The following is a 27,573-nucleotide window of genomic DNA, read 5'->3' on the forward strand; positions in this document are numbered from 1 at the left end:
GTCCCGGTGCCCCCCAAGCCGTGCTGGGATGTTCTTGTCCCTCCTGGAGCGATGCTCCGGTAGCACGTCCCGGTGCCGGGATGCTCCGGACCGAGTACTTTCACCCCCGTACCCCGAGTTTCATCCCCCCCGGGGTCCCCGAGCCCCCCAAGTCCCGGGGGGCACCCCGGGCCGGGTTCCCCGGTGCCGGTTCCTCCTGGAGCGACACTCCCGCAGCACGTCCCGGTGCCGGGATGCTCCGGAGCGGGCAGCTTCACCCCCGTACCCCGAGTTTCATCCCCCTGGTGGTCCCCGAGCCCCCCAAGAGCCGGGGGGCTCCCCGGGCCGGGTTCCCCGGTGCCGGTTCCTCCTGGAGCGATGCTCCGGTAGCACGTCCCGGTGCCGGGATGCTCCGGACCGAGTACTTTCACCCCCGTACCCCGAGTTTCATCCCCCCCCGGTGGTCCCCGAGCCCCCCAAGTCCCGGGGGTCTCCCCGGGCCGGGATCCGCCGGTGCCGGTTCCTCCTGGAGCGACACTCCCGCAGCACTTCCCGGTGCCGGGATGCTCCGGAGCGGGCAGCTTCACCCCCGTACCCCGAGTTTCAGCCCCCCAAGAGCCGGGGGGCTCCCCGGGCCGGGTTCCCCGGTGCCGGTGGCTGCTGCAAGCCGCGGCTGGCGGACCGCGCCGGTGCCCGGTCCCACCGGGGCCGGCCCCGAGCGGGGCCGGGGGGGCTGCGGGGCTGCCGGGGGGCTCGGGGGGCAGCCCGGGGGGCGGGCGCACTTGCCGGGACGCGCATCCATCCCGCCGCACTTGCCGGGAGCCGGGGCCGGGCCGCGCCGCCCCCCGGGCCCCCCCGAGCCGGGGGGCGGGCGGGGGGTGCCCGAGCGCACCGGGCGGCGGCGGGGCCGTTCCCGGGGCTCGGGGGGCCGGCGGCGGCTGGTGCCAAGCCCCTGCCAGAACCTCTTTTGTGCGCCCGCAGCCAATCAAGGCCGCTGACGACACACTTCTCTTGGGGTATAAAACCCCGGGGCCGCCGCTACCGCCGCTTTTTTTCATCCCCCCCCCCCCTTCGGCCCCCCCCGGGGTCCCCGCTTCCCCGCCCCCGCCGCCGTTACCGCCTTCCCCCCCCTTGCGCGCTGCGGTGGAAGCGGGGCGGGGGGGCGGCCCGGTGGGGAAGGGTTTGCTTATTTTATTTTATTTTTTTTTATATTATTTTTTACCCCCCCCCCTCCCTCTTGTTTCTTTTTTTTTTTTTTTTTCTTTTTGTTTATTTATTATTATTTTTTCTTTCCGTCCCCCTTGCTCTCCCGATGTATTTTTTGCTGTCCCCCCCCGGCATGGCCCCGCTGTGGTGGCTGCTGGGCTCGCTGGTGGCCGCGGTGGCTGGGGGGGGGTCGGTGGAGCAGCCCCCCGCCTCCGAGCCCGCCTGCCCCGTGTGCCTGTGGCGGCGGCAGAGCAAAGAGCTGCGGCTGGAGAGCATCAAGTCGCAGATCCTGAGCAAGCTGCGGCTGAAGGAAGCGCCCAACATCACCCGGGAGGTGGTGAAGCAGCTGCTGCCCAAGGCCCCCCCGCTCCAGCAGCTCCTGGACCTCCACGACTTCCAGGGGGACTCGCTGCAGCACGACGAGTACCTGGAGGAGGACGAGTACCACGCCACCACCGAGACCGTCATCAGCATGGCCCAGCAAAGTCAGTGCCGCCCTTTGTTCCGCTGCAAACTTCGCCGGAGGACTCCCCCCCGCCCCCGCCCCGGCCCCCCAGCCCCGGCCCGGACCCCTCGCCCCGCTCCCCGGGTCCCCTCCCGGTCCCCGCTCGTCACCCGTGTCCCTGCGGGGCGCCCCGTCCTCCCCGAGCCCCCCCCCAGCCCACCGCCCCCGGGGGTCTCTGAGCTGCTCCGGGGGTCCCTGAGCACCCCCGGGGGTCCCTGAGCTCCCCCCCCCCCCCCCACCGGGTCCTTCTGGTGCTCCCCCCCCACCACCCCCCGGTCCGTGCGGGTCCCGCGGGGATGGGGACGGGGGACAGAGAGGGGACAAGGAGGGGACAAGGAGGGGACAGAGAGGGGACAGAGCGGGGACAGAGAGGGGACAGAGAGGGGACAAGGAGGGGACAAGGAGGGGACAAGGAGGGGACAAGGAGGGGACAGAGAGGGGACAGAGAGGGGACAGGGAGGGGACAGAGAGGGGACAAGGAGGGGACAGAGAGGGGACAGCAAGGGGATAGAGAGGGGACAAGGACAGGACAAGGAGGGGACAGCAAGGGGACAAGGAGGGGACAAGGAGGGGACAGGGGGACAGAGCACCGGGCACTCAGAGGGGCCCGTGCTGGGGAGTGGGAGCTGCCACTGGGAGCTGGGCCTGGGTGCTCGGACCAGGAACTGGGAACTGGGAGCTGGCACTGGGACCGGGAACTGGGAGCTGGGACCAGGAACTGGGAACTGGGAGCTGGGAGCTGGGACCAGGAACTGGGAACTGGGACCAGGAACTGGGAACTGGGAGCTGGGAGCTGGGACCAGGAACTGGGAGCTGGGAGCTGGGAGCTGGGACCAGGAACTGGGAACTGGGAGCTGGCACTGGGACTGGGATTGGGACTGGGAGCTGGGACTGGGGGTTGGCAGCAGGGACTGTGAGCGGTCACTGTGCGCTGGGAGCTGGCACTGGGAGCTCAGACTAGGACTGGGAGCTCAGACTGGGACTGGGGACTGGGGACTGGGAGCTCAGGCTGGGACTGGGAGCTCAGACTGGGACTGGGAGCTCAGACTGGGACTGGGGACGGGGGACTGGGGACTGCCACCAGGCACTGGGAGCGCTCAGCAGTGGCACTGGGAGCTGGCACTAGGGACTGGGAGCTCAGGCTGGGAGCTGAGACTGGGACTGGGAGCTCAGACTGGGACTGGGGACCGGGCCTGGGAGCTGGTTCTGAGAGCTGGGAACTGGGACTGGGACTGGGACTGGGCCTGGGAGCTGGGACTGGGACTGGGACTGGGACTGGGACTGGGACTGGGACTGGGAGCTGGTTCTGAGAGCTGGGACTGGGACTGGGACTGGGACTGGGACTGGGATTGGGACTGGGACTGGGAGCTGGTTCTGAGAGCTGGGAACTGGACTGGAGACTGGGAACTGGGACCAGGAGCTGGGACTGGGACTGGGACCAGGAGCTGGGCCTGGGCCTGGGACTGAGACTGGGACTGGGACTGGGACTGGGAACTGGGACTGGGAACTGGGACTGGGACTGGGAACTGGGACCGGGAACTGGGACTGGGACCAGGAGCTGGGACTGGGGCTGGGACTGGGACTGGGCCTGGGAGCTGGGACTGGGACTGGGACTGGGACTGGGACTGGGACTGGGACTGGGACTGGGACTGGGAGCTGCACTGGGAGCTGGTACTGGGAGCTGGGACCAGGAACTGGGAACTGTGAGCTGGGACTGGGCCTGGGAGCTCAGACTGGGAGCTGGGACTGGGAGCTGGGACCGGGAATGGAGACACAGGAGTGGGACTGGAACTGGGAGCTCAGACCTGGGACCGAGACTGGGAGCTGGGACTGGGAACTGGGACTGGGAACTGGGACTGGGGACTGGGAGCTGGGATCAGGAGCTGGGACTGGGGACTGGGACTGGGACTGGAGACTGGAGACTGGGACTGGGAGCTCAGACTGGAACTGGGAGCTGAGACTGGGACTGGGACTGGGCCTGGGACTGGGACTGGGACTGGGACTGGGACTGGGACTGGGAGCAGACTGGGGGCACGGGGCAGGTGGCACGGTGACCTTGCTGTGCCCAGGGCAGGTGGCAGGGTGACAGCAGGGTGACATCGGGGTGACATCGGGGTGACATCGGGGTGACAGAAAGGTGACAACAAGGTGACAGCAGGGTGACAAACAGGGTGACAGCAGGGTGACAGCAAGGCTACAGTAGGGTGACAGCAGGATGACAAACAGGGTGACAAACAGGGTGACAGCAGTGTGACATTGGGTGACATCAGGGTGACAAACAGGGTCACAGCAGGGTGACAGCAGGGTGACAAACAGGATGACAAACAGGGTGACATCAGGGTGACAAACAGGGTCACAGCAGGGTGACAGCAGGGTGACAAACAGGATGACAAACAGGGTGACATCAGGGTGAGAGGGTGACAGCAGGGTGGCATTGATGTGACATCGGGGTGACATCGGGGTGACAGGGTGACAAACAGGGTGACATCAGGGTGATGGCAGGGTGACAGGGTGACATCGGGGTGACATCGGGGTGACATCAGGGTGACAGGGTGACATCAGGGTGATGGCAAGGCCACATCAGGGTGACATTGGGGTGACATTGGGGTGACAGGGTGACAGGGTGACATCGGGGTGACATCGGGGTGACACCGGGGTGACACCGGGGTGACTCGGGCCGTGCCGGGGACAGGCCAGCGCGGCCGGGGGTCCCGGGAGGGGACTCGGGCACTTGGCCGCGCCTGGCTCGGCTCCGCCCCCTCCCGTGCCTCAGTTTCCCCCGGGATTTCTCCACCTGCTCCCGGCGCGGGACCCCCGGGGGGGGGGGGGGGGCGGGGGGCGAGCGGAAGGGAGGGAGGTGTGAGGCGCTGCCGCCCCCTCCCCAAATTTCCTTCCCAGGCATTAAATGCGCTCGGGCGGCTTTGAAATTTTATTACCCAGAAAATTGACGACACGCTGGGGTTTTCCTCCCCGGGCCTCGCGCCCCCCATCCCCGCCCCCTTCGCAGCTCGGGGGGGGGGGCCCCCAAAATAAAAACCCGACCCCCTCCCCCCGGCTGGGGGGTCCCGCGGGCCCGGATGCACCGCGGGGAGGGGAGGGGGGGCTCCGCTCCGTTATTATTTGGGTGATTTGGGTGATTTTTGGATTTCCCCCTCCCCGCTCGCCCCCCCGGCCCTCGGGGGTTTTTATGGCTCGCGAACGGGAGGAGGGGAAGGCGCTTTATGGGCGCAGCGGAGCCATAAAGGTCTCGGGTTCCCCCCGAGACCCCGCCCGGGTGGGGGCCCCGAGCTGCGGGGAGGAGCCGAGAGGGTTAAATTGGCCCCAAACCCCCCCCCGGTTACCGGGACACCGGGCCCAGCTGGGCCCGTGCGGGGCGGGGGGCCACCCGTGACCCCCGCGACCCTCGGGGGGTGGGGGGCTTCAGCAGGGGTGGGGGGAGCCGCTCAAGGTCAGCGCCACGCGGGGACACGAGTGGGGGGCGACCCCGGGAATTGGGGGGGGGGGGGGACAGCGCCGACCCCGCGGGGAGGGGGCGGAACAAAGAGCGGGGGGGGGGTCCGGGGGCCGCCCCCCGCCCCGCAGCTGGGCCCGGTGTCCCGGTAACCTTTATCCCCCGTTGCCACGGCGACCGGACGAGCATCCCGGCACCGCGGCCCCCCGCAGGACCCCTCCCCAAATCACCACCGCGCCCGCTGTGCCCCCCCCGGGATGGCCCCGGGGTGTGGGGGGACACCGCTGTCCCCAAGGAGGGGTTCGGTGGTCCCCGAGTGCCCCCCACCCCTCCCCGGCACTCACCGGCCCCCCCCGTGCCGGTGCCACCGCGCCCGGTGACCAAAAAGTGACAAAAAAGTGACAAAAAGCGACAAAAAGTGACCAAAAAAAGCGACAAAGCCCCCGCCGAGCTGCTGCGGTGGGGGGTGGGGGTCTCTCGCCGCTCTGAGCGCCGAGGGGGGGGTCCCCGCCGCCCCCAGCCCCATTTGCGAGCGGCGGGGACGGGCCGGGGAGGGGAGGCGACATTCGGCGACATTCCCGGTGTCGTGACCCCCGCGGGGCCGGCGCAGCAAATGGCGCAGCTGGGCGCTATTAAACCTGACCGGAGCGGGCCGGGGGCTGCGGGGCTGGGGGCGAATTCCCCGCTCCAGCCCCGCACGGATGTGGGGCCGGGCCGGGGGGCGGCGGGGAGACCCCCGGAGCTCGGGGCTGAGCGGGGCTGGCACCGCCCCGGCGCAGCGCCCGGGTTTGGGGGGGCTGCGGAGCCCCACGAGAGGTGCGGGGTGTGCCCCCCACCCCGAGGTGGGGGTGGTGGGGGTGTGAGGGGTGTGGGGGGTGTGGAGGGTGGGGGCTCTGTGGGGTGTTGGGGGTCTGAGGGGTGTGGGAGGTGTGGGGGGTGTGAGGGGTGTGGGGGGCTGTGGGGGGTGTTGGGGCTCTGGGGGGTGTGAGGGGTGTGGGGGGCTCTGGGGGGCTTTGGGGGCTGTGGGGGTGTTGGGGGTCTGGGGGCTCTGGGGGGCTTTGGGTGCTGTGGGGAGTGTGGGGGTGTTGGGGTCTGGGGGGTGTGGGGGGTGTGGGGGCTCTGGGGGGCTTTGGGTGCTGTGGGGGCTGTGGGGGTTTGGGGGTCTGGGGGCTCTGGGGGGCTTTGGGTGCTGTGGGGGGTGTGGGGTTTTGGGGGTCTGGGGGGCTTTGGGGGCTGTGGGGGCTGTGGGGGGTGTGGGGGTGTTGGGGGTCTGGGGGCTCTGGGGGGCTTTGGGTGCTGTGGGGGGTGTGGGGTTTTGGGGGTCTGGGGGCTTTGGGGGGTGGGAGATGCGGACCCGCACCCGGCGCATCCCCGGGGAGGAAGGGGCGGCCCCGAGCAGGTGCCGCGGGCCCGGAGCCCCCCGCCCCACACAGGCCGGGACCCCCCCCGGGGCCGGTGCTGCGCCCCCCGGGGCAGGGGGCGAGCGGGGACCCCCGGGCGGGGACCCCCGGCCCGGCCCCTGACCCCACCTTCACCTCCGAGGGGCGGGGGGCGCAGCCCCGGCCCCGCGCGGCTCGGGGGTCCCGGTGCGGGACCGGGGGAGTCCCGGGGGGCGGGTCGGGGGTTCCTGTGTGGGGCTTGGTGGTCCCAGTGCGGGGCCGGGGGGTCCCTCGATGCCTCTCGGCTGCCCCGAATCGCGGCTCGGGGGTCCCGGTGCGGGGCCGGGGGTCCCGGTTTGGGGCCGGGGGTCTCTCCGTGACTCTCGGGGGTCCCGGTGCGGGGCCGGGGGTCTCTCCGTGACTCTCGGGGGTCTCGGTGCGGGGCCGGGGGGGTCCCGGTTTGGGGCCGGGGGGTCTCTCCGTGACTCTCGGGGGTCCCGGTGCGGGGCCGGGGGTCCCGGTTTGGGGCCGGGGGTCTCTCCGTGACTCTCGGGGGTCCCGGTGCGGGGCTGAGGGTCCCGGTTTGGGGCCGGGGGTCTCCGTGACTCTCGGGGGTCCCGGTTTGGGGCCGGGGGGTCCCAGCGAGGCTCCCGAGGCCAAGGCTGACCCCTCCCTCGTCTCCGTCCCCCCGCAGCGGACCCGGCGGTGCAGATCGAGGGCAACCCGCACTGCTGCTTCTTCAACTTCAGCCCCAAGATCATGTTCACCAAGGTGGTGAAGGCGCAGCTCTGGGTGTACCTGCGGCCGGTGCAGCACACCTCCACCGTGTACCTGCAGATCCTGCGCCTCAAGCCCGTCACGGACGAGGGCAGCCGCCACATCCGCATCCGCTCGCTCAAAATCGAGCTCAACTCCCGAGCCGGCCACTGGCAGAGCATCGACTTCAAGCACGTCCTGCAGAACTGGTTCAAGCAGCCCCACAACAATTGGGGCATCGAGATCAACGCCTTCGACCCCAACGGCAACGACCTGGCCGTCACCTCGCTGGGGCCCGGCGCCGAGGGGCTGGTGGGTGGCACTGCCCCCGAAAATGGGGGTTTGGGGTGTCCCCGAGGGGCTGGTGGGTGGCACTGCCCCCGAAAATGGGGGTTCGGGGTGTCCCCGAGGGGCTGGTGGGTGGCACTGCCCCCGAAAATGGGGGTTCGGGGTGTCCCCGAGGGGCTGGTGGGTGGCACTGCCCCCGAAAATGGGGGTTCGGGGTGTCCCCGAGGGGCTGGTGGGTGGCACTGCCCCCGAAAATGGGGGTTTGGGGTGTCCCCGAGGGGCTGGTGGGTGGCACTGCCCCCGAAAATGGGAGTTTGGGGTGTACCCGAGGGGCTGGTGGGTGGCACTGCCCAGGGGATGGGGGTTTTGGGGTGTCTCCAGAGGGGTTGATCCCAGGGACAGGGAGTTTGGGGTGTCCCCGAGGGGCTGGTGGGTGGCACTGCCCAGGGGGACAGTGGGTCGGGGTGTCCCCAAGGGGCACTGGGTGGGTGCTGGGACAGGGGTGGGGACGGTGCCAGCTCCGAGGGGTGGTGGCAGCCTGAGGGATCGCGGGTCTGAGGGACAGGGACACATCTGGGGGGCTGGTGGCAGTTTAGGGAGGGGGTCGCAGGTCACGGGTGACAAGTGACAGCTCCGTGGGGACAGTGACACTCTCGTGGGGCTGGTGACACCTCCAGGACATGCCACCACCCCCTGGCACACCCAGGGCTGGGTGGAGCGGTGTGCACTGGGGGTGGTGGTGTCACCATTGTCCCCTCACCATTGTCCCTTTGTCACTGTCCTATATCCTCCCACCATTGTCCCGTGTCCCCTCACGGCTCTCTCGTGTCCTCTCCCTGCTGTCCGTCGTGTCCCCTCTCGCCTGTCCCTGTCCCCTCCCTGCTGTCCCTGTCCATGTCCTTGTTCCTGTCCCTGTCCCCATCCCTGTCCCCTCACCGCTGTCCCCATCCCCGTCCCCGTCCCCTGGCTCTGTCCCTGTCCCTGTCCCTGTCCCTGTCCCCGTTCCCTCACCCCTGTCCCTGTTCCTGTCCCTGTCCTTGTTCCTGTCCCCATCCCTGTCCGCTCCCCACTGTCCCTGTCCCCTCCACGCTGTCCCTGTCCCCATCCCTGTCCGCTCCCCACTGTCCCTGTCCCCTCACCCCTGTCCCTGTCCCCATCTCCGTCCCCGTCCCCGTCCCCAGCACCCCTTCATGGAGCTGCGGGTGCTGGAGAACAACAAGCGCTCTCGGCGGAACCTGGGGCTGGACTGCGACGAGCACTCGGCGGAGTCGCGCTGCTGCCGCTACCCGCTCACCGTGGACTTCGAGGCGTTCGGCTGGGACTGGATCATCGCCCCCAAGCGCTACAAGGCCAACTACTGCTCGGGCCAGTGCGAGTACATGTTCATGCAGAAGTACCCGCACACGCACCTGGTGCAGCAGGCCAACCCCCGCGGCTCGGCCGGGCCCTGCTGCACGCCCACCAAGATGTCCCCCATCAACATGCTCTACTTCAACGACAAGCAGCAGATCATCTACGGCAAGATCCCCGGCATGGTGGTGGATCGCTGCGGCTGCTCCTAGAGCCGCCCTGCCTCCCCTCGTCCTTCCCCGCCCGCCTCCCCTCCGAGCGAGCCCCCCCCTGCCCCCCGCGGGCTCCTCATTTTTTCCGCTTTTTTTTTTCTTTATTATTTTTTTTTTTGGTTTTGTTGTCGGTTCGGGGCGGGGCGGGAAGCGAAAAGCGACAAAGGCCAAGCGTTGAAATCGGTTTGGACGGCGGAGGAGAGAGAGGAGGAGGAGGAGGAGAATCCCACGGAGCAGCGGCCCCGCGATCCCACGCGCATTGTGCAATAAAAGCGACCGGACGGAGAAGGGAAAGGGGGGGACGGGGAGGGGGCGCCGGGACCCCCACGCCGCGGTGGCGACACGGGGACACGGCCCCGGGTGGCGGCTGCCCCGGGCCAGCCCAGCGGGGAGAGCAGGAGGAGGAGGAGGAGGAGGAGGAGGAGGAAGAGCGAGCGCACCCCGCGTCTCCCCGTGCTCCCGGAGCAGCGCCGGTGGCACCGCCGGTGGCACCGCCGGTGGCACCCGAGGCGGGGTGACCCCGTCCCCGCGGCCGCAGCGAGGTCCGCCCGCGGGACCCGCGGGACCGGGAGGAAAGCGCCTCCCTTCTTTAATTTATTTATTTATTAATCGCCCTCCCGGCCGGCGCTCGCCCCGCTCCCTCCCCTCGCGGCCGGGGCCGGCTCCGGAGGGGCCGGAGAGCCCCGGGGACCCCCGGGGACCCCCGGGCAAGGGCGGCCGCAGGGGCCGGAGCCTCCGCCCGGGCTTTGGATGCAGCCCTGGCACCGGCCCCGGCGCTGCGCCGGGGGGTGAGGGCGGTCCGGCGGCCCGGGGGTCACCCGGAGGCGACACCAGAATTGTTGGGAGGCTCCGGCTGGGGCTGAAATTCCGCTTACGCCGCACATTCGCCTCCCGCTGCCCTCGGAGGGTTTGGGTTTTGTTTTTTATTTTGGTTTTTATTTTTTTTCCCCCCCCTCCTCCCCGTTGTTTGTGTTTTTTTCACGTGAGAACGAACCCCCCGAGGCTCCGCCGCGGTTCCCTCCCGGCCCCGAGCGATGCGGGCGGGGCCGGGACCCGGCGCCGGAGCGGCCCCGGCCGGAGGAGGCTCCGGGAAGGGGGAGAAGCCCCCGCGGCCCCCGGGCCCAGCACTTATCCCCGGGGGGCTCCGGGCGGAGCAGCACTTAGGGCGACTCACGGCCCGGGGGCTCTCGGCATCTTTAGCACTTGTCGCCGGTTCCGCCGCAGCCCCGCGGAGCCCGGAGCGCTCACGGGGCCGAGGCGGCCCCGGGGGGACGACGCGGCTCCCCCGGGACCCCCTCCCGGCGCCGCAGCACTTAGGGAGCCCCCGGTGCCAGGCCGGTGCCGCCGCCCGGTGCCGCCGCCCCGGTGGCGACGGGGACAGCGGGGAGGGGGCAGGCAGGGAACGGAGGGGTCCCCGCGCCCCCAAAACGGGCACAAGCCTGGCCCGCGTGGCCGCCAGCCCCTCACGGTGCCCCCCGGACCCTCACGGTGCCCCCCAGACCCTCACGGTGACCCCTAGACCCTGGTGGTGACCCCCAGACCCTCCTGGTGACCCCCAGACCCTCACGGTGCCCCCCAGACCCTCACGGTGACCCCCAGACCCTCCTGGTGCCCCCCAGACCCTCACGGTGCCCCCCAGACCCTCACGGTGACCCCCAGACCCTCCTGGTGCCCCCCAGCCCCTCACGGTGACCCCTAGACCCTGGTGGTGACCCCCAGCCCTTGGTGGTGCCCCCCAGCCCTTGGTGGTGCCCCCCAGACCCTCCTGGTGACCCCCAGACCCTCCCGGTGCCCCCCAGCCCTTGGTGGTGCCCCCCAGACCCTCCTGGTGCCCCCCAGACCCTCCTGGTGACCCCAGCCCTTGGTGGTGACCCCCAGCCCTTGGTGGTGCCCCCCAGCCCCTGGCGGTGGCCGTGCCCCCCAGCCGGGGATGCCAACCCGGGGTCGGGGGTCGCGGCGCCCCCCGGCCCTGCCCGTCGGTGCCCGGGGGGCTCCGGGGCCGGAGGGGGGCAGGGGACGCCCCCCGTGCCCAGCGCTGCCCGCACCGGGAGGTCCAGAACGACTGGGAGGGACTGGGAGGGACTGGGAGGGACTGGGAGCCCCAAAACCCCGGGCCCCGCACCCCAAAAACCCCGCGGGGACCCGGGGCTGGCACGGGAGGTGGCACTGGAGGGGACTGGGAGGGTGGGAACTGGGACCAGTCAGAGCCGGGCACTGGGACCAGTTGGAACTGGGTACTGGGACCAGTCAGTCCTGGGCACTGGGACCAGTTAGAACTGGGTACTGGGACCAGTCAGTCCTGGGCACTGGGACCAGTTACCCCTTGGCACTGGGACCAGTGCGTGGCTCTGACTGGTCCCAGTTCCTGGTTCTAACTGGTCCCAATACCCAGGACTGACCAGTCCCAGTACCCGGCTCTAACTAGTCCCAGTACCTGGCTCTAACTAGTTCCAGTGCCCAGCTCTAACTGGTCCCAGTGCCCAGCTCTAACTGGTCCCAGTACCCAGCTCTAACTGGTCCCAATGCCCGGTTCTGACTGGTCCCAATGCCCGGTTCTGACTGGTCCCAGTACCCAGTTCTAACTGGTCCCAGTGCCCAGCTCTGACTGGTCCCAGTGCCCGGCTCTAACTGGTCCCAGTGCCCGGTTCTAACTGGTCCCAGTGCCTGGCTCTGACTGGTCCCAGTGCCCAGGAGTGACCAGTCCCAGTCCCTGGTTCTAACTGGTTCCAGTGCCTGGTTCTAACTGGTCCCAGTGCCCGGCTCTAACTGGTTCCAGTGCCTGGCTCTGACTGGTCCCAGTGCCCAGCTCTAACTGGTCCCAGTACCCAGTTCTAACTGGTCCCAGTACCCAGCTCTAACTGGTCCCAATACCCAGTTCTAACTGGTCCCAGTACCCAGCCCTGACTGGTCCCAGTGCTCGGCTCTAACTGGTCCCAGTGCCCGGTTCTAACTGGTCCCAGTGCCTGGCTCTGACTGGTCCCAGTGCCCAGGAGTGACCAGTCCCAGTCCCTGGTTCTAACTGGTTCCAGTGCCCGGCTCTAACTGGTTCCAGTACCCAGTTCTAACTGGTTCCAGTGCCCGGCTCTTACTGGTCCCAGTGCCCGGCTCTGACTGGTGCCACAGGCAGGGGGTGGCAGGGGGGGTGGCGGCCCCCCGAGTATATTATTATTCTAATTATTCTAATTATTTCCCGCTCTCGGGCTGTGCGTGACGTCTTAGGTTCCTTTTCTGTTGGTCCGTCCGTTGTTTTTGTCCCTCGTTCTGGCGCTCCGGGGGGACCCGGGGGGGTCCCGGGGGGGGTCCCGGGGGAGGGGGGGGCGGGGCCGAACTCAGCACTTGAACAGCAAAAATATAAAAAGAAAGAATAAAAAAAATTCCCAAAAAAAAAAATTAAAAATGGGGTTTTTTAAAAAGAAAAAAAAGAGAAATAATGCGAGCGTTCCGAGGTTTCAGCTCCACCCCGATGTCCCCATTGTCACCTTTGTCACCTCCCGGGGAGGGGTTTGGGGACCTTGGGGGTGGCACCGGGGACAGAGGGGACAGAGGGGACACCGAACAGCCCCAGGCTGGCACCGGGACAACGGCACCAGGGCTGAGCCCTGGGGCCTTGGGGACATGGGCATGGGGACAACACTGGGTGTGGGGACAGTGCCATGGGGACAGTGCCATGGGGACATGGGGACATGGGCATGGGGACAACATTGGGCGTGGGGACAGTGCCATGGGGACATGGGCATGGGGACAACATTGGGTGTGGGGACAGTGCCATGGGGACATGGGCATGGGGACATGGGGACAGCGGGCATGGGGACAACATTGGGCATGGGGACAGTGCCATGGGGACATGGGCATGGGGACAACATTGGGCATGGGGACAGTGCCATGGGGACATGGGCATGGGGACAACATTGGGTGTGGGGACAGTGCCATGGGGACATGGGCATGGGGACAACATTGGGCGTGGGGACGTGGGGACAGTGCCATGGGGACATGGGGACATGGGCATGGGGACAACATTGGGCGTGGGGACAGTGCCATGGGGACATGGGCATGGGGACATGGGGACAGTGGGCATGGGGACAACATTGGGCGTGGGGACGTGGGCATGGGGACATGGGGACATGGGCATGGGGACATGGGCATGGGGACATGGGGACATGGGCATGGGGACAACATTGGGCGTGGGGACATGGGGACAGTGCCATGGGGACACCGGGTATGGGGACATGGGCATGGGGACATGGGGACAACACTGGCCATGGGGACAAAGGGACACCGGGCATGGGGACATGGGGACACTCAACATGGGGACATGGGGACAACATTGGGTGTGGGGACATGGGGACATGGGCATGGGGACAGCGGGCATGGGGACAGTGCCATGGGGACATGGGGACACTCAACATGGGGACATGGGGACAGTGCCATGGGGACATGGCCACTGCTACACATTTGGGACGGGCTGGGGACATTTGGGACGGGAATGGGGACATTTGGGACGGGAATGGGGACACTCAGAATGGGCTGGGGACATTTTGGGACAGGAATGGGGACATTTGGGACAGGAATGGGGACATTTTGGGACAGGAATGGGGACACTTGGGACAGGAATGGGGACACTTGGGACAGGAATGGGGACATTTTGGGACAGGAATGGGGACACTCAGGATGGGGCTGGGGACATTTGGGACAGGAATGGGGACATTTGGGACAGGGCTGGGGACATTTGGGACAGGAATGGGGACATTTTGGGACAGGAATGGGGACATTTGGGACAGGGCTGGGGACATTTGGGACAGGAATGGGGACATTTGGGACAGGAATGGGGACACTCAGGATGGGGCTGGGGACATTTGGGACAGGGCTGGGGACATTTGGGACAGGAATGGGGACATTTGGGACAGGGCTGGGGACATTTGGGACAGGAATGGGGACATTCGGGACAGGGCTGGGGACATTTGGGACAGGAATGGGGACACTTGGGACAGGAATGGGGACATTTTGGGACAGGAATGGGGACACTCAGGATGGGGCTGGGGACATTTGGGACAGGAATGGGGACATTTGGGACAGGGCTGGGGACATTTGGGACAGGAATGGGGACATTCGGGACAGGGCTGGGGACATTTGGGACAGGAATGGGGACATTTGGGACAGGAATGGGGACACTCAGGATGGGGCTGGGGACATTTGGGACAGGAATGGGGACATTTGGGACAGGGCTGGGGACATTTGGGACAGGAATGGGGACATTCGGGACAGGGCTGGGGACATTTGGGATGGGCTGGGGACATTTGGGACAGGGCTGGGGACATTTGGGACAGGAATGGGGACATTTGGGACAGGAATGGGGACATTTGGGACAGGAATGGGGACATTTGGGACAGGAATGGGGACATTTTGGGACAGGAATGGGGACATTTGGGACAGGGCTGGGGACATTTGGGACAGGAATGGGGACATTTGGGACAGGAATGGGGACACTCAGGATGGGGCTGGGGACATTTGGGACAGGAATGGGGACATTTGGGACAGGGCTGGGGACATTTGGGACAGGAATGGGGACATTCGGGACAGGGCTGGGGACATTTGGGATGGGCTGGGGACATTTGGGACAGGGCTGGGGACATTTGGGACAGGAATGGGGACATTTGGGACAGGAATGGGGACATTTGGGACAGGAATGGGGACATTTTGGGACAGGAATGGGGACACTCAGGATGGGGCTGGGGACATTTGGGACAGGAATGGGGACATTTGGGACAGGAATGGGGACATTTGGGGTCCTGGCACGGCCCCATGGCTGTAAAAGGGGATTTTAAAAGGGGATTTCAAATGGGGGAATTTTAATGGGGAATTTTAGGGGGATTTTCAATGAGGGATTTTTAAGGGGGAGGATTTTAAGGGAGAATTTTTATTGGGGATTTTAAGGGGGAATTTTTAACGGGGGATTTTTAATGGGGATTTTAAGGGGGAATTTTTAATGGGGATTTTAAGGGGGAATTTTTAATGGGGATTTTAAGGGGGAATTTTTAATGGGGGAATTTAAGGGAGGATTTTACTGGGGATTTTAAGGGGGAGGATTTTAATGGGGGATTTTACGAGCGGAGCCGGAGCCTCATTAGGGGCCGCAGCGATGCCGGGAATGTCCCCGGCTAATTAGGGACCGGAGGCACCCGGGGGTGGCACCGGGGGAGGGTGACACCTTTTTTCCCATTTCCCATTTCCCCATTCCTGGTTCCTGTTCTCCATTTCCCCTTTTTCCATTCCCTTTTCCTGTTCCCTATTCCCATTTCCCTTTTTCCTCGCCCTTTCCCCCTTTCCTGTTTCCCATTTCCTGATCCCCTTTTCCCATTTCCCCTTTTCCCAATCCCCTTTTCCCAGTTCCCATTCCCATTTCCCATTCTCGTTTTCCCATTTCCCCTTTTCCTGTTCCCATTTCCCATTCCCCTTTTCCCATTCCAATTCCCGGTTCCTGTTCCCATTCCCAATCCCCTTTTCCCCGTTCCCCTTTTCCCGTTCCCATTCCCGACCTCCATTCCCCATTCCTGGTTCCCATTTCCCCTTTTTCCATTCCCATTCCCGTTTTCCCATTTCCCATTCCCGGTTCCCCTTTCCCTTTTCCTGTTCCCCTTTTCCCAGTTCCCATTTCCCATTCCCGGTTCCCGTTCCCCATTCCCAGTTCCCATTTCCCCTTTTCCTATTCCTCATTCCCGTTTCCCGTTCCCCATTCCCATTTCCCCTTTTCCCATTTCCCATTCCCCTTTTCCCAGTTTCTGTTCTCATTCCTGGCTCCCCTGTTCCCATTCCCATTCCTGTTTCCTGTTCCCATTTCCCCTCTTCCTGGTTCCCATTTCCCCTTTTCCCAGTTCCCATTCCCGTTTCCCGTTCCCATTTCTCTTTTTCCCATTCCCATTTCCCATTCCCTTTTCCCATTTCCCGGTTCCCATTCCCGTTCCCATTTCCCCATTCCTGTGTCCCGTTCCCGGTTCCCGTTCCCATTTCCCCTTTCCCCATTCCCATTCCCCTTTTCCCGGTTCCCATTCCCATTTCTCGTTTTCCCATTCCCATTCCCATTCCCATTTCCCTGTTCCCCATTCCCATTTCCCCTTTCCCCATTCCCATTCCCATTCCCCATTTCCCCTTTTCCCATTTCCCGGTTCCCGTTCCCATTTCCCCTTTTCCCGTTCCCATTCCCTTTTCCCATTCCCATTCCCATTCCCATTCCCATTCCCATTCCCATTCCCATTTCCTGGTTCCCATTCCCATTTCCCCTTTCCCCATTCCCATTTCCCCTTTCCCCATTCCCATTCCCATTCCCATTCCCATTCCCATTCCCATTTCCCCATTCCCCATTCCCATTCCCGTTCCCATTCCCATTCCCTTTTCCCATTCCCATTCCCATTCCCATTTCCCCATTCCCCATTCCCATTCCCATTCCCATTCCCATTTCCCCATTCCCCATTCCCATTCCCGTTCCCATTCCCATTCCCTTTTCCCATTCCCATTCCCATTCCCATTTCCCCATTCCCCATTCCCATTCCCGTTCCCATTCCCATTCCCTTTTCCCATTCCCATTCCCGTTCCCATTTCCCCATTCCCATTCCCATTCCCATTCCCATTCCCGTTCCCGTTCCCATTTCCCCATTCCTGTTTCCCGTTCCCGGTTCCCGTTCCCATTTCCCATTTCCCATTTCCCATTCCCATTCCCATTCCCATTCCCGTTCCCATTCCCACTCCCCCGGCCCAGCTGGAGCCACGGGGCCACCCAGGGTGCCGGGGCGCTAATGAGCACCGTTAATTAACGCTGTTAATTAACGCCGTTCATTAACGCCGCTCATTAACTGAGCGCAACTTGGCCGCGATCCACCCAGCGAGGGGACAGGAATTCCTGGGAAAGCTCAGGAAAATCGGGATTTAACCCCAGGAATTCCTGGGAAAGCTCAGGAAAATCGGGATTTAACCCCAGGAATTCCTGGGAAAGCTCAGGAAAATCGGGATTTAACCCCAGGAATTCCTGGGAAAGCTCAGGAAAATCGGGATTTAACCCCAGGAATTCCTGGGAAAGCTCAGGAAAATCGGGATTTAACCCCAGGAATTCCTGGGAAAGCTCAGGAAAATCGGGATTTAACCCCAGGAATTCCTGGGAAATCTGGATAACAGCAGGAAAATTGCAGAAATTCCCGAGACTTGGAAAATTGGGATTTAACCCCAGGAATTCCTGGAAAACCTCAGGAATGGCCCAGGAAAGGAGGGAATTCCCGGAATTCCAGTTCCAGCCCCAAATCCAAACCCCTGGGTAAAAAAAACCCGGGATTTCCTTGGAAAAGGGAAGTTTTTTATTGGGAATTGAGGGACGAGGGGCAGCGCCCGACCCTTCCAAGGGAAAAACCGGGAAAATAGAAAAAACTGGGAATAAAAAACCCGGGAAAAAACCGGGAAAAAAAAGAGGGAGGAGCCCCAGGGATGCGCCCGGATCCCGAGGATTTCCGGGATGGGAAGGAGCATCCCGGAAAATTCCCGGAGCTTCCGAGGTTCCCGAGGGGTGGGAAAGGAAAATTCCCAAAAAAATAGAATATCTCAGGCTGGGAACGGCCCCGGAATTCCGGGAATGGCCCCGAATTCCCGAAATTCCCGCCGGGAATTGCAAATCCTGGCAGCTCAAGTCTTCAACAGGGGAAGGGTTCAGGCAACGCCCACCTGGAAATCCAAGAAATTCCCCTGGAATTCCTGCTTGGGTTCCGCGGGAAATTCCCAAAAATCCCACGGGATTGGGATGCTGGGATTCCCCGTGGGAGTTGTTCCATAAATCCCCCAAAATCCCTGGAAAATGCCCCCAGATTCCTGGGAAAATGGTCCCAAAATCCCTGGAAAAACAGCCCCAAATTCCTGGGAAAAACAACCCCAGATCCCTGGAAAATGAGCTTCAAAATCCCTGGAAAAACATCCCCAAATCCATGGAAAAATCTCCTCAAATCCCTGGAAAATTGGTCCCAAATCCCTGGGAAAAACAATCCCAAATTCCTGGAAAAATGGTCCCAAAATCCCTGAAAAAACAGCTCTAAATCCCTGGAAAAACACCCCAAATCCCTGGGAAAAAAAAAAAACAAAAACAAAATCCCTGGAAAATTGGCCCCAAATCCATGGAAAAATCTCCTCATATCCCTGGAAAACCCCGATATTTTAAGAATTGTGCCCAAAATTCCCAAGATTTGGGAATTCCCAAGCCCAGCTCCTCACTTTCCCTTCGATTTTTTGGGAAAAATTCAAAAACTGAGGAGGAAAATCCTCAGAGGAAATGGGAATTCCCTGGAAAAATCGGGAATTCCCTGGAAAGTTGGGAACAGTGGATCCTGACCTGAGGTGGCTCCGGAGCGGCTCAGACGATCCCGAACCTTTCCGCCCTTTTCCGCTTCTTTGCCTGGATTTGGGAAAGGCCAAAAATTGGGAAAATCCCGGAAATCCGTGGGGAGAATCCCGGGAAAGGGAGGGGGGTGGGAATGGGGAAATTCCTGATCCCAAAGGGCAGGAAAATCCCGGGATTTGGGGGGGGTTTTCCAAGGAAATGAGGCCCAAAACACAGGGAATTCCAAACCTGGAATTCCTGGGAAAATATGGCCCCAAATTCCTGGGAAAACAGCCCCAAAATTCCTGGAAAAATGGGTCCAAATTCCTGGAAAAACAGTCCTGAAATTCCTGGAAAAATGGGCCCAAATTCCTTGAAAACAGAACCAGAATTCCTGCAAAAATGACCCCAAATTCCTGGGAAAAAGGCCCCAAAATTCCTGGAAAAATGGGTCCCAAATCCCTGGGAAAACAGTCCTGAAATTCCTGGAAAAGTGGGTCGAAAATTCCTGGGAAAATGGCCCCAAAATTCCTGGAAAAGTGGGTCAAAAATTCCTGGAAAATTGACCCCAGAATTCCTAGAAAATTGACCCCAAATTCCTGGAAAAACAGCCCCAAAATTATTGGAAAAATGGCCCCAAATCCCGGGAATTCCGACCCAAATCCCGGAATTCCGGCCCCACCTCGGAGTCGTCGGCGGCTCCGGCCCCGGTGACGATCCCGAACCGTTCCTTCCTCTTCTTCAGCTTCTCGTCCTCCTCGCTCTGGGAATTCCGGGAATTTCGGGATTGGGAATGTTGGGAACGGCTCCAAATTCCCAAATTCTCCTGGATTTCCTCCCATAATTCCCAAATTTCCCCCCATAATTCCCAATTTTCCCCTCAGATACCCGCCCAGAATTCCCGAACGGGATTGGGAATGTTTGGAACGGCCCCAAATTCCCCTGGATTTCCCCCCAAAATTCCCAAATTCCCCCAGAATTCCCAATTTCCCCCCAGAATTTCCTCACAGAATTCCCAAATTTCCCCTTAGAATTCCCAAATTCCCCCTCAGATACCCCCCAGAATTCCCAAAAACCCAAATCCCCAAAACTAACAACTCCCAAAAAAACCCAAAATTCCTGAAAAACCCCAATTCCCCAAATTCCCAAAATTCCCAAAAAATCCCCAAAATTCCCGGAATTCCCAAAATTCCCGGAATTCCATCTCACCTTCCTGGAGAGGGAGGAGACGTTGAGGCCGAACCTCTGGGCCCTTTCCTTCAGCTTCTCCAGGTTCAGCTGGGAGAGGAAATTTGGGAATTTTGGGGATTTTTTGGGAATTTTTGGGATTTGGGATCAACTTCAAAGGGGGAAATTCCCAAAATTCCGGAGGCTTTTCCAGAGGGGCTGATCCCGGAAAAACTCCTGGGGGTTTTGGGGAATTAAATTCCAGCTGGGATCCCAAAATTCCCAATCCTGATCCCAAAATTCCAGCTGGGATCCCAAAAATTTCAAACTGAATTCCCAAAATTCCCCCCAGAGTCCCAAATTTCCACTTAAATCCCCCCAAAATTCCTTGAGAATTCCCAAATTCCCGGATTTTCTCACCGTGGGTTTGGAGTCAGCCGCGAGCCCTGGGAAGGAGAAAATTCCCATCAGGAATTGCCCAAATTCCTGAATTTTCCCCGGATCTGGGAATTCCCTCAGGAATTCCTGGAAAATCCCAACCCCGGATCCCTCAGGATGAGAATTCCCAGGAAAATCTGGGATCCTCCGGGAGCTTTTCCCGCATTTCCCACTCCCAGAATTCCCAAATTTCCCATTCCCAGAAATGCAGGAAAGGGGATTGGAGATGGCAGAAATTCCCAGAATTCCCAAAATTCCCAAATTTCCGGCTCCTCACCTTTTGTGGGAATTGTGGCCAGGCCGAAGCTGCAGGAAGGAAAAAAACGGGAATTAGGGATGGAATTTTGGGGATCAGGGATGGAATTTTGGGATTTAGGGCAGGAAATTTGGGAATTATAGCCAGAATTTCCCCAAGAATTCCCAAATCTCCCTGGAATTCCCCCCTAGCAAAGTTCCAAAATTTCCACCCATAATTCCCAAATTTCCCCCCAGAATTCCCAATTTCCCCCAGGATTCCCAAATTTCCCCTCAGAATTCCCAAACCTCCCCCCAGAATTCCCAATTTTCCCTGGAATTTCCACCCAAATTCCCAAACTTCCCCCAAAATTCCCAATTTCCCCCGATTTCCCTGGAATTTCCCCCCAGAATTCCCAAATCTTCCTCAGATTTCCCAGGAATCCCCCCCTAAAATTCCCAATTTTCTCCCGATTTCCCTGGAATTTCCCCCCAGAATTCCCAATTTCTCCTCCAGAATTCCCCGTTTTCCCCCAAAACCCCCAAATTTTCCCCAAAATTCCCGATTTTTCCTGGAATTTTGGGCTCACCGCGCCGCCCTCGCCGCCTTTTTGCTCTCCAGGCTGACGGGGACGTTGAAGCGCTCGGCTCGTTTCTGCATCCGCTGCCAATTCCCAAAAAATCCCAAAAATCCCAACAAATCCCATCAACATCCCACAAAAAATCCCATCAACATCCCATTAAAATCCAAAGAAATCCCCAAAAACCCAAATAATCCCATTAGAAACCCACAGAATCCCAAAAATCCCACGAGAATCTCAGAAATCCCACAAAAAATCCCATTAAAATCCCACAAAATCCCATTAAAGTTCCATTAAAATCCTATTAACATCCCATTAAAATAAAAAAAAATCCCACAAATTCCCCAAAAAAAATCCTGTTAAAACCCCACAAAATCCCATTAAAATCCCACTAAAATCCCACTAAAATCCCACTAAAATCCCATTAAAATAAAAAAAAAATCCCATTAAAAAAAAAATCCCACTAAAATCCCTAAAATCCCATTAACATCCCATAAAAATCCCAAAAAATCCTATTAACATCTCACAAAATCCCAAAAATCCCCATTAACATCCCATTAAAGCCCAAAAATATCCCAAAAATCCCCAAAAAACCCCTGAAAAATCCCCACAAAATTCCAAAACTCCCCCCCCCAAAATCACCCAAAAATCCCACAAGATTTTTAAAAATCCCAAAAAACCCTCAAAAATCCCAAAAAATCCCCAAAAATTCCCCAAATTTCACCTCCATCTGGGAGATGTCCGAGGAGATCTTCACCACTTTCTTCTCCTGGATCCTGGAAAAATTTGGGAAAAACGGGAAAAAATCAGGGAAGCTCTGGGGGAATTTGGGATCTGCCCCCATCCCCAGGATTTGGGAATTTCTCTGGGATTTGGGAATTTTTCTGGGATTTGGGAATTCCCCAGAGGAATTTTTAGGGTGGGAAAAGTGCCTGGGATTGGGAAGGGATTGCGGGGAAAGAATTCCAGAGGGTTGGGAATGTTGGGAATTCCAGATCCAGGAATTCCCAAATCCCAGAATCCCAAATCCCAGGAATTCCCAAATCCAGGAAATCCCAACTCCACAGAATCCCAATCCTATGGCATTCTAAATCCAGAAATGCCCAAATCCGGGAATCCTAAATCCAGGGAATGCCAAACCCCAGGAATTCCCAAATCCCAAGGAATCCCAAATCCAGGAATCCCAAATCCAGGGAATTCCCAATCCCAGGAATCCCAACCCCACAGAATTCCCAATCCCGAAATTCCAAATCCCGAAATTCCAAATCTTGGAAATTCCAACCCCAGGGGATTCCCAATCCCAGGGAATTCCCAATCCCAGGAGCCCGGCCCCGTTCCCGAGCTTTTCCCGGGAATTCTCACACATCCGGCGACTTCAGCGGCGCCTCCTCCACCTTCCCGGGCGGCTCCGGTGCCTTGGGCTCCTCCTCCTGAAATCCGGGAAAATCCATGGAAAACCCAGGGAAAATCCATGGGAAACCCAGGGAAAATCCATAAAACCCATGGGAAATCCATGGGAAATCCATAAAACCCATGGAAAATCCATGGAAAATCCCCAGGAAAACCCATGGGAAATCCATGGGAAAATCCATGGGAAAATCCATAAAACCCACGGAAAATCCATAAAACCCGTGGAAAATCCATGGGAAAATCCATGAAAAAATTCATGGAAGAATCCATAATAGAATCCATGGAAAAATCCATGGAAAAATCCATGGGAGAAATTAATGGAAAATCCATGGGAAACCCATCAAATCCATGGGAAATCCATGGGAAATCCAGGGAAATCAATGGGAAATCCAGGGAAAATCCATGGGAAATCCATAAAACCCATGGAAAATCCATGGAAAATCCCCGGGAAAACCCATGGGAAATCCATGGGAAAATCCACGGGAGAAATTAATGGAAAATCCATGAGAAACCCATCAAATCCATGGGAAATCCATGGAAAATCCGGGGAAATCAATGGGAAATCCATGGGAAATCCACAGGAAATCCACGGGAAAATCCATCAAATCCATGGAAAATCCAAGGGAGATCCATCAAATCCAGGGAAAATCCATGGGAAATCCATGGAAAATCCAACGAAAATCCATGGGAAACTCCTCAAATCCATGTGAAATCCAAGGAAAAGCCACAAAATCCCCCCCAGCTCGTGGCCATTCCCAAGGAAAATTCCCAAATCCAGCCCCAAATTCCCGGATTTCCGCACATGGGTTCCAAATTCCCAATTTTCCCAAGCTCCAGGAATTTTGGGATGCACAAGGAGCCGGGAATAATTCCAGTGTGATGCTCCCGTCCCAAATATTCCATGGAAAAATCAGGAAAATTCCCAATTTCCATCTTCTGCCCAGTAGGAAAAATCAATTCCCGAGGTTTTCTTGGCAAAAAATTCCTTTTTCAGGTGGGATTTCTTCTCAAAATCCAAAAAATCCCAAAATTCCCCTTTTTTCCTGGATTTTCCCCATCCCAGGGAACTCCAGCCTGATCTGGGATAATTCCAGGGATGGGGAATTCTGTTCTAGGCAGGAATTCCACCCAAAATCCCAAAAAAATCTCCCAAAATTTCCCTTTTTTCCCACCATTTCCCCATCCCAGGGCAGGAATCAAACCCAAAACCTCGGATCCCAAAATCCCAGATCCCAAAATCCCAAATTCCCGGGATCTGGAGCATCCCAGGCACCAAATCCAGCGGATTTAAACCCAAAAAAAAACCCCCCTAAAATTCCACCTGGAGTTTCCACCTGGGAATCCGCCTCAATCCCATCCCAAACCCTCCGGAAAATCGGGATGATCCCAAAAATCCCCACCTCGATCTCCTCCCCCAGCACGTCCTCCTCGTTGGGCTCCTCCTCGGCTGCAGAGAAAAACAGGGAAAGGTCGGAGCGGGAAAATTCCCGGGAGAAGGAGGGGTCTGGAGGGGGTGGGGGGAATTTTGGGAATTGCGGGAATTTTGGGAATTGCGGAGCTCCCACCGTGCTCCTCCAGGTAGGCCTGGAGCCGATGGATCAGGTCCTGCTTGTTGCCTTTGGCCTCCAGCCCCCGCGCCAGGCACTCCTGCTTCAGCTCTGCCAGCTGGGAATTCGGGAAAACCGGGAATGAGGGGGGAAACCGGGAATGAGGGGGGAAACCGGGAATGGGAAAAACCTGGGAATGAGGGGGGAAAACTGGGAATGAGGGGGGAAACCGGGAATGAGGGGGGAAACCGGGAATGAGGGGGGAAACCGGGAATGAGGGGGGAAACCGGGAATGGGGGGGGAAACCGGGAATGGGAAAAACCTGGGAATGAGGGGGGAAACCGGGAATGAGGGGGGAAACCCGGAATGAGGGGGAAAACTGGAATGAGGGGGGAAAACCCGGAATGAGGGGGGAAACCGGGAATGAGGGGGGAAACCCGGAATGAGGGGGAAAACTGGAATGAGGGGGGAAACCGGGAATGAGGGGGGAAACCGGGAATGAGGGGGGAAACCGGAAATGAGGGGGGAAACTGGGAATGGGAAAAACCTGGGAATGAGGGGGGAAACCGGAAATGAGGGGGGAAACCGGGAATGAGGGGGGAAACCGGGAATGAGGGGGGAAAACCCGGAATGAGGGGGGAAAACCGGGAATGAGGGGGGAAACCCGGAATGAGGGGGGAAACCGGGAATGGGAAAAACCTGGGAATGAGAGGGGAAAACCCAGGCATGGGAATGAGAGAGGAATTCGGGAATGAGAGGGGATTTGGGAATGGGAGGGAAATCCAGGAATGAGAGGGAATTCGGGAATGGGAATGAGAGAGGAATTTGGGAATGAGCGGGGAAAACCCAGGAATGAGAGGGAAAATCAGGAATGAGAGGGAATTCGGGAATGGGAATGAGAGAGGAATTTGGGAATGAGCGGGGAAAACCCAGGAATGAGAGGGAAAATCAGGAGTGGGAATGAGAGGGAATTCAGGAATGAGCGGGAAAAACCTGGACTGTGACAGAATCCAGGAATGGGAATGGGAAAGGAATTCAGGAACGAGAGGGAATCCGGAAATGGGAATGAGAGAAGAATTTGGGAATGAGAGGGAATCCGGGAATGGGAATGAGAGAGGAATTTGGGAATGAGTGGAGAAAACCCAGGAATGAGAGAGAAAAACAGGATGGGAATGAGAAGGAATTCAGGAATGAGCGAGAAAAACCTGGGAATGAGAATGAGAGGGAATCGGGGTTGAGTCCCGGTTCTCTCCCATTCCCGGTTCCCCCATTCCCGGTTCTCCCCCAGTCCCGGTTCTCTCCCATTCCCGGTTCTCTCCCATTCCTGGTTCTCTCCCATTCCCGGTTCTCCCATTCCCGGTTCCCCCATTCCCAGTTCTCTCCCAGTCCCGGTTCTCCCCCATTCCCAGTTCTCCCATTCCCGGTTCCCCCAGTCCCGGTTCTCCCATTCCCAGTTCTCTCCCATTCCCAGTTCTCCCCCATTCCCGGTTCTCTCCCATTCCCGGTTCTCTCCCATTCCCGGTTCCCCCATTCCCAGTTCTCCCCCATTCCCGGTTCTCCCCCATTCCCGGTTCTCTCCCATTCCCGGTTCCCCCATTCCCAGTTCTCTCCCAGTCCCGGTTCCCCCAGTCCCGGTTCTCTCCCATTCCCAGTTCTCTCCCATTCCCAGTTCTCCCATTCCCAGTTCTCTCCCATTCCCGGTTCTCCCATTCCCAGTTCTCCCATTCCCAGTTCTCTCCCATTCCCGGTTTTCCCCCATTCCCAGTTCTCCCCCATTCCCGGTTCCCCCGGAGCCCTGCCCCGCTCCCCTCGGTCCCGGTTCCATTCCCGCTTCCCTCAGAGCCCCCTCGAGACCCCCCAGAGCCCCTCAGACACTCCGAGTCCCCTCAGAGCCTCCTCAGAGCCCCAGAGCCCCTCAGACCCTCAGAACCCCCTCAGAGCCTCCTCAGAGCCCCAGAACCCCCTCAGAACCCCCTCAGAGCCCCTCAGACCCTCAGAACCCCCTCAGAACCCCCTCAGAGCCCCTCAGACCCTCAGAACCCCCTCAGAGCCTCCTCGGAGCCACTCAGACCCTCAAAACCCCTCAGAACTCCATCAGAACCCCTCAGAACCTCTCAGAACCACTCAGAACCCACTCAGACCCCTCAGAACTCCCTCAGAACCCCCTCAGAACCCCCTCAGAACTCCATCAGAGCCCCTCAGAACCCCCTCAGACCCCTCAAAGCTCCCTCAGAGCCCCCTCAGAACTCCCTCAGAACTCCATCAGAACTTCATCAGAACCCCTCAGACCCCCCTCAGAACCTCTCAGAACCACTCAGAACCCACTCAGACCCTCATAGCTCCCTCAGACCCCCCTCAGAGCCCTTCAGACTCTCAGAGCCCCTCAGAACTCCATCAGAACCCCTCAGACCCCTCAGAGCCGCCTCAGACCCTCATAGCTCCCTCAGAACTCCCTCAGAACCCCTCAGAGCCCCCTCAGAACTCCATCAAAACTCCATCAGAACCCCTCAGACCCTCAAAACTCCCTCAGAGCCCTCAGACCCTCAGAGTCCCTCAGAACCCCTCAGAACTCCATCAGAACTCCCTCAGAACCCCTCAGAGCTCCCTCAGAACCCCTCAGACCCTCAGAACCCCTCAGACTCTCAGAGCCCCTCAGAACTCCATTAGAACCCCTCAGAACTCCCTCAGAGCCCCTCAGAGCTCCCTCAAGACCCTCAGAGCCCCCCAGAGCTCCTTCAGAACCCCCTCAGACTCTCAGAGCCCCTCAGACCCTCAGAGCCCCCCAGAGCTCCTTCAGAACCCCCTCAGACTCTCAGAGCCCCTCAGACCCTCAGAACTCCATCAGAACTCCCTCAGAGCCCCCTCAAGACCCTCAGAGCCCCCCAGAGCTCCCTCAGGACCCCTCCGAGTTTCCGGCCCTTTTCCCGCCGTTCCCCCGCGCGCTCCCTCCGTCCCAGCCGCAGTCCCCGCGCTGCCCCCGCGGGCTGTGGCGGTTGCCGGGTTCTGTCCCCGTTCTCTCCCCGCGGTTTTCCCGGCTCCGTTCCCTCTCCCAGCGGCACCTTCAGCTTGTGCAGCTCCACCGGCTCCGCCGCCATCTTGGCACCCCCGCGCCCGCCCCGCCCCTCCCGCCGCTCCCACCAATCAGCGCCGCGCGTCCCCCGCTGCCCCGCCCAAATCCGCCGCTCGCCATTGGTCAGCGCTGCCGGCAGCGCCCGCCGGTGATTGGCTTATCGGGGAATAGAGGCGGGGATATGTTGACTGACGTGCGGATCAACCAATGGAAATAGGGATGTGCTGAGAGACAGCCAATGGGAAGAGAGGGCGGGAAACGCGGACTTCCGGGAGGTGGGGCCAGGAGCGGAGCGGGGTCATTGAGGGACTGGGGTATAATTAATTATTAAAAATTATCTCCCTTCATTAAACTATTAACCTTCCTGGATAACATTAGATATTTATTATTTACTACCTCTGGTTATTTTGTGTTTATTGCTTAGAGTGTTGCTATGTTCTTTGCAGTACTTTTATCTATTAAAATATAGCCTTTGTTATGATTTAATTTCATTGTTGTTTAATTATTACCGAAAATTTGCATATATTTGCGTTATTTAGTTACCGTTTATGTGCATTAAATGCTTTGCATTAAATCTTTGTTATAAATTCATTCATTATAATTCATTCATTTGTGCTTCACCCAGCGGTGCAGAGCACAAATTTGGGGCCATTT

The 27,573-nt window shown here is 59.8% G+C and overlaps 2 protein-coding genes across 3 annotated transcripts; one reads left to right on the forward strand and one right to left on the reverse strand.

Moving 5' to 3' along the window:
* The first annotated feature begins 1,256 nt into the window (after positions 1-1,256).
* GDF11 (growth differentiation factor 11) lies at positions 1,257-9,159 on the forward strand. The gene is made up of 3 exons (XM_077788702.1): positions 1,257-1,670; positions 7,215-7,588; positions 8,746-9,159. Exons 1-3 carry the CDS (start codon positions 1,292-1,294, stop codon positions 9,124-9,126), a joined length of 1,134 nt encoding a protein of 377 aa, XP_077644828.1. The 5' UTR covers positions 1,257-1,291; the 3' UTR covers positions 9,127-9,159.
* Positions 9,160-17,717: 8,558 nt separating this feature from the next.
* SARNP (SAP domain containing ribonucleoprotein) lies at positions 17,718-26,973 on the reverse strand. 2 transcript variants are annotated; one of them, XM_077788706.1, is made up of 12 exons: positions 26,909-26,973; positions 23,868-23,967; positions 23,703-23,749; positions 22,255-22,322; positions 21,617-21,668; positions 20,902-20,975; positions 20,355-20,383; positions 20,060-20,085; positions 19,682-19,750; positions 19,155-19,235; positions 18,485-18,547; positions 17,718-17,826 (listed from the first exon to the last, which is right to left on the reverse strand). In XM_077788706.1, exons 1-11 carry the CDS (start codon positions 26,942-26,944, stop codon positions 18,506-18,508), a joined length of 624 nt encoding a protein of 207 aa, XP_077644832.1. In that variant the 5' UTR covers positions 26,945-26,973; the 3' UTR covers positions 17,718-17,826; positions 18,485-18,505. The 2 variants fall into 2 exon arrangements, with proteins under 2 accessions (XP_077644832.1, XP_077644833.1); XM_077788707.1 differs by lacking the exon at positions 19,682-19,750.
* Between the last annotated feature and the right edge of the window lie 600 nt (positions 26,974-27,573).

This window comes from Lonchura striata, chromosome 27, assembly GCF_046129695.1.
Source record: "Lonchura striata isolate bLonStr1 chromosome 27, bLonStr1.mat, whole genome shotgun sequence".
Taxonomy (NCBI): Eukaryota; Metazoa; Chordata; class Aves; order Passeriformes; family Estrildidae; genus Lonchura; species Lonchura striata.